Genomic DNA, 12,139 nt, shown 5'->3' with positions numbered 1-12,139 from the left:
GAGATGCTGCTCCTGACTGGCCAGACACACATCCCGAGCCTTTCCCAGGGCTCTGGGGGCACAGCTCTGCAGGCTCTCAGGCCCGTGCTGTCACTTCAACAGCTTAAGCCAACACCTACACCACGTCCAGGGACAGACACAGAGCTCTGGGAGTGCCAAAAGCAGTGTTTTCCCCTCCCTTTAAGGAGATGTAAGAAATGCTTCTCCACCTCACCAGCAAGACCTCTCTCCTCTGTACAGGCACAGCTTTCTTTTCTCCTGTTTATGAACTAAAATATTTCTCAGCATTACTGACTGACCCCTCTGCTCCAGGGGACACTTGTTAAGACCCTCCTGCCCCTTGCAAGAACCAGCCTGTCTAAACTCACTGCCCTTGAAAAACACTCTTTTCTCTGCTAAACAGACTGTGCTGCCCATTCCATTTCTCTATTTCAGGCACAGTTCTAGGTTCTCCTCTAGGAGAATTCCACATCTTCCACTGCAAGTTTCAAACCTGAAGTGTTCACCACAGTGACTTCCTCAGTCTGCCTGTCAGCTCGGGCACAGGAGCTACATCCCCACAACCATCCATTTCTTATTTTATGTGATACATCTGAAATGAGGTGAAAACCTGAAAGATTTAGGATCAAGAATAAAACCCTGAACTTCCTTTGTAACTCATTTTGGTTTTTATTCCTTTTTGAGTACAGAGAAAATTTTATTTTCCTTAACAAAATACTATGGGAACACTTAAATTATGACCTGTATTACATGGCAGAAAGAGAGATTGTGTTTCCCACTAAAAGCTTTATAGGGGTCAAAGTGAAAGTTTCAAAAAGAGGTGAGAAAAAGCAAGGATTAATAGTAGAACCATTCTACCACTTCAGAATTATCAGAGATTAAGAATATTCAATAAGTGAGGGGTTTTTTTTCACTGCCTAGCCTGGTGAAGCAGAGGGGATGAAGAGGTTAAAGACAATAACCCAGTGAAGATTTCGAGTGTAAGTACATATGGGCAAATAATTTTGGATGATGTATTAAAATATGTAAAATAACTAATCAGATTTTCCAACAAAAGCAAGTTGATGTGTTCTGCAAGGGGACATCTGGCCCTTGGTTAATGTTAACACAACCAGCAGCAGCACAACTGAGCAAGGCTGGGACTCCTTTTTGCTTCACAGTCACTGCTCTCTGGAAAGCCACAGCCACTCCAAGAAAGAGAGAATAAAAAATAACACCCCCCTTGACAGTGCCAGGGAACAGACACAAATCTCATGACTGACTGGGGAAACTCCCATCTTTTTTTTTTTGTTTGTTTGTTTCCTAAAAATTAAGATGCAAATTGGCTGCTTTCATACGGACAGAAGTTTATGAGGTCAGAGAGGTGTGTTCCTTATTACCTTCATTTCTTATACTGCAGCCTGCTAATTATTAATTAACAAAGAAACAAAGTCATTCCCTCTTATTTCTTTTTTCAGAGGTAAGTTGCAGGCATTTTTGGGGATGCAGAAAGGTGGTTTCCAGAACCCCTTGGAGTGATAAAAGCCTGCTTAAAGCTCAGGCAGAGGGTCATGGTACTATATAATGTCCAAGTCGTGGTAACAGGTCAAGTTACCAAGATGAAGTTCTGATGTTCCTTTAAAACAAAAAAAAAAGCGGCCTATAATAATTTTAAAAATATGGTTTCGTACAGATGTAACACAGGAATTTTAAAATATTAAAAGACATTTAAAAATAATGCTCACACCCCCTAAAGATGGTGAAAAACCATGTCTAGCAATTTTAAAATTAAGCATCTTGGAGTACATCTTACAGAACCCTCATCTGGGAAAACTAAGGAACACACATCTAAAGGCTCAAAATTTCCACTCAGATACCATCCCACAAAGTTTGGGAAGCAAAGGGAGATTCAGAGCCTGTATGACATAGATTTGCTGGTGAATTAGAACAATTTGTCGTAAAACACCCCGTTCTTAAATCTCACCACAGCGAGAAAAATGTTGCTCCTCGTCTCCCACTGGGCATGCAAGATGAGAGCTCTGAAATCTGGTATCAGCGTCAGCAGATCCTGTTTTGTTTTCTAATTTCAAATTCCAGTACGCTTGAGTGCACATGTCAAGGGATGGGTAAAGATTTACAGGTTGGGTATGGCAGAGTCAGGCAGAAACCCGAAGGAAACTCAGAAACCCCCAACAGTCCATTAACCTGCTGTCCAAGACACCTTTAGGCAAAGGAAGTCTTTCCGTGGCTGATTTTCCCTTCTGCACAGCAGGAGAAAAGCAATTTCATCGTGTCCAGCTTCTTCAGACCTGAGAGCTGATCTGCATGGCCCCTTTCCTTAGGGGATTAATACAATTTACAGACACATCAGACAACAGACCTCTGAGTGGCCGTGGGGGAGCACTGATGGACAGTGCCACCTGCACCCTGCCAGAGCCTTCGACTGCTGCTGTGTCAACACTGGAGAAGAGTCAAAACAGCCACCCTTCCTCATGGATGTTTCCCAGTGAAGACATCACATCAGTTTTTTCTCATGCAATACCTACAGATTTCTGATAAATAATGACTTTCTGGATATATTCACCTACGCTCCAGCAGTTTTTTCTGCATATCCTTAGAGTGCTTTCAATTGGCAGAATATGTTTCTCCCGATCTTCTAATAGGGGCTCTTTTTTTTTTTTTTCCAAGCTCTTTTCCAGAACTTAAAAGCATTTTTCCATTTTATCTGACTCTTCTAAACATTTTCCTCATCTGTGTGTTTGTGTACCACTTTTTCCAATGTTATGCACTGCTGTGATGTGGGTTCAAATCAGATCAAATGGGAAGCTCTTTGAAAGATTAGACCACCCAAAAATCCCACACAAATCCCACAAGGGCTGGGAAATAGCTTGCTGAAATCATATAAAAGCTGAATCATGACAGCGTTTTCAAGCACAGATCAAACAGCAGCTTTCAAAAAAAAAAATCTGGAGGTGCATAAATGATGAAATCAATAATCCCAACCAAGAGATGGAGGCGGTTTCTCCACTGGAAGCAAAATAGTGTTCAGTGTGTCACAAGAGTGTCATGACAAAGCCTTCTACCAGTGAAGGTGGCTGAGGAGCTGAGAAAGATTTCTACAGTGCTGGTAAAATGGACAATAAACTGAAAGATAAACCCTCAGAAGCGCAAAGCAATGCCCACAGGAAAATGCTAATGGTACAGAAATAGGGAAAAAATTAAACATTTATTACAGTCACTGTGAAGATACTGAAAATATCAGTTCAAGTTCAGCTGAAATCTGAAAGGAATTACACACAAATAAGCCAGAGAACACAAATCACTGATATATTACCCTGACAGACCCACAAATCACCAACATCTTGAATGTTAAGATGCCATTACAATCATTTTTGTTTATCCAAATAGGATATGAACCAGTCACAGGAACACGGGACAGGATGAAGTATCAAACAGGTATCAGCAGGTGAAACCCAAAACATTATGATCAGAAGAGTCAAATCAGGATGTTTTTCATTCAGAAACACTGAACCCCAGATACTTCATCTCCAGCACTAACTGAATATTTAAATACCAATCTTATTCCCCAGAAAAACTATTAGTTCCAGATATTCTTGTATTAGAAACCATCTGCCTCAGAGCTACATTAGCTGGGACAAAAAAATTAGGATTTATAGACACACACTTTGCAATTCCAGAATTTGTAGTCTGCCATAACTTTTTTTCATTTACATTTAAAAACAGGGCCAATGAAATACTTACCTCTGGCTGAATTGCTTTAAATACAGGCACATCCATTAGCGTTATTTGACCCTGGAACAAAAATTTTAAAAGTCATAAGTTGAGATCAAAATAAACCTTGCATTCCACTAAGGTGCTGTGCTGATTAAGAATTGCATTTGTTCTGTTTCCTTTTCTCATTTGGCTCTTGTCTGGTTGCTGATTTCAGAGGTTTCGCCTCCTGCCTCAGGGCCATCCTGCAAAACCAGGGAGTGAAGTGCTCCCAACTTTGCACACACAGATAATAAACAAATGATGAGAAATTCTCCTCAGGGATAACCCTGCAGTTACAGATGCAAGGCAGAGCCTGAACTCAGTGTAGAAGAGGCTGCCCCAGAGGACGAGGAACCGACTTCAGCCGCTCAGGGGCAGCTCCTCTTCAAACTCTGCACGTTAGTGCAGGTGCCACACGATTCTATCAGAACATCCCTAACATTTTCCAATCGATACCTGAACCACATCTGATTAACTAAGCAAAGTCAATGTTCAGTTGCTCAGCAACAACTAAAATTAAACACAGCCATGTCTCTTCCAGCAGCTCAGAGCCAGGGAGCACATTTTCATTCTGGGATGTCTGGTTAGCTTTGAAAAGCATCAAGTCAAAGACCAGGTTTTGCATTTTGAAACATATTCACAGAGTCTTATTTCAAGCTTATTCAATCCTGTACAATTTAGGATTGTACAGGATTTTGACTCTACAGGTTGTCAGAAAAGGCCATTTCTTTTCAAGAGTACACAGGTAGCCCAGAAATACCAGTGCCATCCAAGTTAGATATCACAAATATCCTTTTAATGATGAATCCAGGGACCTTGTTGTGTTCCCTCAGCTGTCAGCTGCACAGCTTTATTCCCATTGCCTTGAAAACAGCAGCTCCCCATTTATACACTCCAAGGTACACACTGACAGGTTTGTGGCTCTCACAAATTGCCACTGCCCCTGAGTGACACTGTGCATGGTGGAACAGCTCCTCAGAGAAAGTCAACCTTGCAGGGACTGGTGGTCAGTCGTGCTGGGCCCTGCCCTGGGATCACAACAATCAGCACGACAGGTTGGGTAGGGGGAGAGTGGCTGGCAAGCCACGCTGTGGGAAGAGCTGACTCTTCCTTTTGATTTCCACAGTGAAGAACCCAACACCTGAAACAGCCACGAAACTCAGTGCCCTGTCTCCCACTTGCCTGCTTAAAAATATCGAGCTGTCTCAGCAATGTATTCCTGTCAGTGAACGTGGCTGATGGGATTCAACACTGCTATTCACCAGAGGAAATCAATAGGAAAATCGGTTGGGGTTGGGAAGGCGGAATGAGAAGAATGGGCACTTCAATAAAATTCCAATCTAGGGTGTATTAAAAGATCCTTTCAAAAGACACGGGCATTTCAATGGTTATTAATATTTCACTGCAAATCCTCCTCACTGAAACAAGATTACAATAACAGCACAATAGAAACGAGCCAGGAAACTGATTCACTGTTCACAGAGCTGAGAAAATGCTTAAAAATAAACGTCTCTCTTCTCAGCCCTCCAGCATCTGTCCCCTTCATCAGCCTGAACTGCCTCAGCTAAATCTGACTGCTTGCTTCAGTAGCAACTCCCAAACCAATTATTACTTTAGACAGGCTCAATGCCAAATGTTTATGAAAGTTTTATTAGAACTTCACAGTAAAATTTCTAGATCAAAAATAAAGGTACATGTTTCAGATGGGGATATTAAAAAGGGCATCTTGACACTGAAAAAACAGATGTCAAGGGTCAGGATTTACAGTCATAACTGAAGATATTTGAAAGTGCTGTTATGTACATTAAAATATTTTTTAGAAGTCTGAGAACTCAAAATGCTCAGTAAGTTTTAACAGAGGAACTTATTTCTTTCAGTATCACGTTGATTTCAGGCTGATTTTTTTTTTTTTCATTTTGCTGGTTTGGTTGACATGTTTCTGCTTTCACTAAAACCTTCAGTAACTGCATCACATCAGCGCTTGTTCAAGAAACATCCCTTATTGAGGTGCCTTTCTTAAAGAGCTTGAGATTTCCATTAGGAGTTCCAAGTGCTTAATAAATTGCTCATAATTCAAAGGAATCAAACCACTGAGAGCTGATTATTGAAGCTGATGGATAAAAAGCCATTTGGCTTTGTATGTGTGACATCGTAACTCACATTAGAGTTTAAAAATGCCTTTGACAAAACAGACTCTTTGAAACATTAGCTTGCTCACATTTATAAGTCTAACAACTGAATTTTTTACCCTTTTAAAAGGTGCTCTCTCACTGCTAAGTAAAAAACAAAGCAAACTGAAAGGTTGGCACTTGAAATGACAAAACTTCCAAAATTATTTGGGATTTTTCTGTCATGTGCCATTGCTCAGCTTTAACAGCAACAGAAAACTTCTGCCTTGCCCAGCTCAGGGGAATTTAAACCCCAACAAACAGAGCCACTAGTTTGGTTCCTGCAGGGAGAGAGATACAATGCACTGACTTTTCTCACTCCAGCTCCTTAACCCAGCCAATACAAATTCCTGGAGAGCTTCCCTCTCCCAAATGTGGTTTAATGCTTTAATATTCAAACCAAAAATTGTAAGTGTTCACATCAACTTGTTACATGAAGCTGGCCAACCATAACTTCTCTGGTTTTGGGATTGTCAGCTGCGTAGATTTAAAAAAAACAAAAATTATTACGTGTGCAATACAAAGCTGTGAACTTGTCCTTACTTATCTTTTAAACAAGCATTCTGATCATGCAAAGATAGGGAAACTTGATATTTTCTGTCCTTCCAGAAGTGATATGTCTATCAAGTTCATTTATACATTACAGTATTCCTTCATTGCCAAGGCGGAGAGGGAGCCAAGTGGAATTTCTGTGTCTGTGTTTGCCCTAGATCCTAGATAACAGCTCTGGAATATGATTAGAAGAGGCATGTTTTTAATATATAACTAATATATTTCCCAATTCTCAGCCACTCGAAGAGCTCTACAAGGGAAAAACCATCTCGGAAAAACAGTGAATGATCATTTTCCAATTAACAGACCAGAACAGTAGTTGGGCAGATGTTTCCCCACCCCTGCCCAGCCAGGGGAGTTTTGCCTGTACAGGAGACCTTTCCTGGGGACAGTCTCCAACAGCCAAGTTTAAACATATTTTATCTCCCGGGGGTGTTGAGCAGTTGGACTCGTTAACAATTAAGTACTTCAAACTACTAAAATTATGACCACACAGCTCCGTATAAAGAGGTTTTTACCCCTCTCTTGGGGAGATCTGTCAGGTCAGAAATTTTACATCCAGACGGTCAAGAGCTGCTTTTCTGTGTCCTGCTTCTTGCAGGGACACGGAGAAGCTCAACAGAATGAGATTTTAAAGCGTTTCCTGATTTTTTCCTCTTTTCTATGAGTACACCTGGATTCTGCTCCTTCCAGAAAACCCTGTAACTTAAGAACTCCCAGTTCCATTTAAGACCACTCCTCTCCATGCTCCTATATGAAAATTCCCACTGGATCTGGGCTATGATCCCACCTTTCTAGCCCCTAGACTTTCTCAAGTGTGAACTCTTTTTATCAGGTCACTGCAAGTTTTCCTGCCATGTCCCTACCCTAAGGACACTGCACTTCCCACACAGCTCCTGGACAGACACCCTCAGTGTAACAGGAAAAACTAAGTTTCTGTTTGGGATGAAAAAAAAAAAATAAATTTGAAAAAAAAAAAAAAATCAAATGTCTGCATTTTGGTTATTGAAGAATACTGCCATCACCTGATTTTCCTTGGAGCCATGTTGGTTGAAGCAGCACTTCATAAATTGTTCCTTAATCTGAATTTTTAGAAGGAATTACATTTAAGCCTTCCAACTTGGCTTAGCACTGTCTCTCTGAGTTGCCAGGACACTTTTCCCCTCACTGAAAAAATAGCTAAGCCTCTGTTAAAGCACGGCATCAGTAGGAGAATAATTCTGCTGTCCTGAAGGAACACCAGGGGATTCGAGTTCCTGTGTTGAAACTCTCCTTGTTTTCTCACAGCATCCCCTTCAAAACTTTTATCATTAATAGCTCCTCCACATGCCATAATTAAGTTGCTTCTTCTTGCTCTGGTTGGGAACACGTTTAATATTCTTCTGTAAAGTAAAGCTAACAGGATATAGGTAACTTGATATCTGACTGTCAGAAGAACATCTCTGAGAAAAACTCCTTGTTTCGACCGGACGGTTTTTAAATAAACTCTATTTGTGTATTGTTTCCAAAATAAGCAGGATCTTCTTCCAACAACCATTTGACAAAGCTCAACTGGAACCAAAAAGAAAGAAACGCACACACATCTCAGCATGACCTTACTCCACAGCACTTCCAGGGACCAGGGTGAAGAATAAAGAATCCTTCTTAGATAACTCGGTGGAAAGAAAAAAAGCAATGGATTTATACAGCTGTGCTTCCCTTAATTCTACCTCAAATATTTACCCCACCGTGGCTAGGTCAAAGTATAAAATGGAAAAGTGAGTCAAAAAGTAATAAACAGGCAGATAATTAAACAGTAGCTGCCTAAGAAATATGAATTTACCGTAAAGCAAAAAATAAATATTTCTTCAACCTGAGGTTCCCCAGAGCCTTAATTTGGAGCTCATGTCCCCAAGTATTTCCCTTTTTCTCCCCCTCAGCCTCCCCTTTCCACTGCCACTGCACCACTAGCATGTCCCACCCCACAAATTGTGCCCTGTACGCTCCAAACCACACTCCTGCCCCGGCTGAAAATGGGGAGCATTCACTGGGACCCTGCACACACACAACGGGTCAGACCCTGCTGGGCAGTCCTGGCACCAGCCTGGTTGTGGTTTCCAGCCCACTCATAAAGAATTGAGCAGGGACCAGCCTCAAAGCAGGTATTTAAATCAGAGATGGTCTCAATTTCACCTACAAAGATGTCTGCAGAATCCTTGGTAAAAAAAAAAAAAACCAAACGTGTCCTAGTTCATATATTCACTGAATTTCCCCAAAATCTACGCAACGTGCAGGTATTCAACACGTGCCCAAAGGGGGGAGTGTAAGCTGCAAAGTGATGAGGCAAACTGTAAATCTGAAAACAGCAGCAGCTTTTCCTGAAGATCTCACCCATTTCAGCTGTAACTTGGCCCTTCCTAAAGCAGCCTTCAACCTCACAAAGAGTTTAAACCACCCAGTTGGTAACGACAGTATAACTGACGGTTACACCCAAATTACAACAAGAATTTCCATTACAGTTCAAACTGGAGCCCTTGAAGGGTTGGCAGATTTTTGCTTCAAAGTTAGTGTGAGATAAAGGACCATTACATGGAAAGGCACACCAGGATAACTGACATTCAGGGTAGTGTTAGATGACTGCCAAAGGGGAGAATATGGAAAGAAAATCACCAAAAAAATCTGCACTCGGGTTTCTGTTTGGCTGGGGAAGCAGCTTCTTGAAAATACAGGATTACAAGTGATAGCTGTTGTTGTCCAACTTGCCTCTTACCCACTAACTGACTAAACAGATGGAGTTTTGAAATAACAATGATGTCTCTAAGAGAGTGGGAACTGAAAGGATATCTGTGTGTCTCATTGGTACCGAAACCACCAGCATGGGTCTTATTTCCAGTGTATCTCAAACAATCACCTTTCAGATTGCTGCTCTTTTTCTGCCAGGATAACTGTGTTTGTCCCATCTGTACACAGAGACCTGATCAAAAAGCAACATTATCATAAAGGCACAGGATGAGACTTCACAAATGCTCATGTTGACTTGTTAAACTCTCACCTTTATGCTGCCCGTGCCTTGGAATTCTTTTCCCTTGCAGCCAAGGTTTCCTGGCCGTTCATCAGACAGCTGTCTAACCAGCTCCTGTGCAGCAACCTGCTTCCCTTGCTGTTTTACTGGCTTTATCACATTATCTTTCCTCTCAATGAGCAAGGTACTTGGCCAGCCCCCAAATCATTTAATCAGCGTCCCACTTTAAAATGAATTATGTTTTTTTAAACAGTTTTCATTCAGCCTTCCCTGGTGACTGGTGTGTGTAGTCTGCACTGCATCCATTTTACAAGAGCTATCAGTAAACTAAAAGCTTTCCCACACTTTGAAAAAGCAACTGGAACCATGTCCAATCCATGCTGGTGTCCTCCCATTTAACAATGAAATCCAGATTTTACACTTCTCTGTTATGGCAGGACTAAACCCAGGAAGAATGAGGAAATGGCCAATAAAATAAACACAAGTGGAAGGGTCAAAGGTATTTTTCCTCCAAGGTACCTCCAAGTTTTTGGTAAATTTACTTACTTCTACAACCCTCAGCAAGAATGATCAGAAAAAGGCAGCACCCAAAGCAAGTGCTACTGGAAAAACAGATAAACCTGCCTGGGGAAACAAACATTAACAAAGAGGTGCATCTGTGTAATGAAACACTGAAAAAGAAATGAAAATAATTATTTCCTTGCCAAAGGGCTGAATGATGGTTTTGCTCAACTGCTCAGAATTCTACCTGTAAGATATTTCATATCCATTTACAGTAAATGAAACCTGATATGAAGAACTTTACTTCATAATCCAGCTGCTTTGAATTTTCAGTGTGCTCATTAAAATCAATTTAGCCATTACTAATTAACAGAAATAGTTATTAATGATTACATACCGGAACAAACTTAATTAATGGGAGTATTTTGTGACCTGTAATTACCACGTAGGGATGATCTCCCCAGGACAAATCCTCGTGGATCTCATCACTTGAATTGTAAATACAGTAAGAGCAATAGGTTGTTAGCAATCTTTCTAGTAACATTCCTGAATCACCTAGAGGGACCATCAGTAGTCCTAATCCCTACAAGTAGGGTAAAAAATAAAGAAGTCACTCAACATTTTGGTTAAACATCTCCTTTCTCTGTACATTCAAAATTAAAAAAAAAAGCAAGCATTTCCTACAGTAAGAATTAACAAAATTAAAAATTAAAACACTTCCAGAAAAAAAAAACCAGCACAGATCAAATATAGTCTTGCAACTCAACTCTGCACGTCAGAATAAAGATGCATCACGTAGATTTAGGAATCTTTGGTCTACGCTCTGTGTAAAAGTGGGAAAAAATAGCTGGGCAGCAGAGCCCGAGGAGATTACTTACCAGTAAACAAAATACAGACAATGAAGAACTAAAGCACAGGATCTGTTTTTAAAACCCACAGAAGGCAAGCAAAAAAGTACACAGAAATGGAGAAGCAGAGGAAAAGCTGCCAGGAAGATTCACACAGAAAGCAATAAAAATGCCTGGGATTGCTCACCGCATATTCCTCCGGAGTGACCTTCAGAACATCAAACACCACGGCATCAAAGCTCTTCTTCAGCTCAGCTGACCCTTTGTCACTCAAGGACTCAGAGCTGCTACTCTTCTGCAGAAACAAACAAAAAACACCGAGGATATTTTGGTCCCCTCCTCTTCTTCTCGCCTTTTCTTTTTTACACCCCCAAAAGCAACACTTCTGTTCAAACAACACAGTTCACAGAGTTGTTGTTCTGCTGGGGAAGTTACCAATTAAAAGTCAGCCCCAGGACACACTTTCTCCTGACACAGACTGCTAAAGTTCTCAAGACCATGGATATGGGTCCTTGAAATAAACTCCTGTCTGTTTTTAAGCACTTCTGTTCTAAGGACATATAAAGCAAACAATTATCTTGTCCACTTTTAATCAGATTCTGACAGTACTATCCCTCTGAAAAATCTGCTTTTGAAAACACCACCAGAAACTCCAAACCAGGCAGGCATTTTCAGTAATCAACGTACTTACAGACACATTTCAGTTACAAGTCCTCTCTCCTCCTGGTTAGTCAAGATAGGAGAAAAAAAATATATTCCTTGCTGAAAGCAAAGTCATCTAATTTTGCAAAAATGTATTTTAGTCAATTTTATCAGACATCACATGAACATTCAAGACAATTTTGCTGAGTAAAAAGGTAGTTTTTCCTCCAAGAACATTTTTCAGGTGTTTGCCAAAAAACAGTCAATGATTCATAAAACAATAATAAGGGAAGTACAAAAATTTGTATAAAAACAATCAGTGGTCTTGGAGACTGATGCCAACTGTCTTGTTTAGATATTGACAATACTTGTGAAATTATGCTGGAGATTATTTGAACCCTTTTGATAACAGAAAACTCCAGTTTTCCTTTCACCTTGCTTGTGGTGCTTTCCACACGTGCAAGTGTGTAGCACACACACCTGCTAACCAAGTTTGTGTGTAAATATATAAACAAGCCAAACTCCTTTGGTAAGGTCCAGCGAAGGAAGCAGCTACAGTCAGGACTGTTGACTTTGCAGCGTTCTAACTTCAGCCCAAGCCTTCTTTTCTTCAACAAGTGCAAAACTATATTAACTTCAAAATAAGAGGCACCAGCAGACGAGGCCAATCTCCA

General features: G+C 40.7%; 1 protein-coding gene across 3 annotated transcripts in view; it reads right to left on the bottom strand.

The window, feature by feature from the left end:
- The window catches only part of RALGPS2 (Ral GEF with PH domain and SH3 binding motif 2), a 96,293-nt gene that overhangs the window by 61,559 nt on the left and 22,595 nt on the right, over nt 1-12,139 (bottom strand). For all 3 annotated transcript variants that reach the window (XM_027894174.1, XM_027894175.1, XM_027894173.1), the window contains 2 exons: nt 11,011-11,118; nt 3,742-3,792 (listed from right to left, as the gene is read on the bottom strand). In XM_027894174.1, coding sequence (XP_027749975.1) covers nt 3,742-3,792; nt 11,011-11,118 — 159 coding nt within the window. The remainder of the gene's footprint in view (nt 1-3,741; nt 3,793-11,010; nt 11,119-12,139) is intronic.

Source organism: Empidonax traillii, unplaced genomic scaffold (genome assembly GCF_003031625.1).
Source record: "Empidonax traillii isolate 1590-97213 ecotype Southwest subspecies unplaced genomic scaffold, ASM303162v1 scaffold419:size1009643, whole genome shotgun sequence".
In the NCBI taxonomy this organism is placed as follows: domain Eukaryota; kingdom Metazoa; phylum Chordata; class Aves; order Passeriformes; family Tyrannidae; genus Empidonax; species Empidonax traillii.
This window is presented reverse-complemented; position numbering and strand designations above follow the sequence as displayed.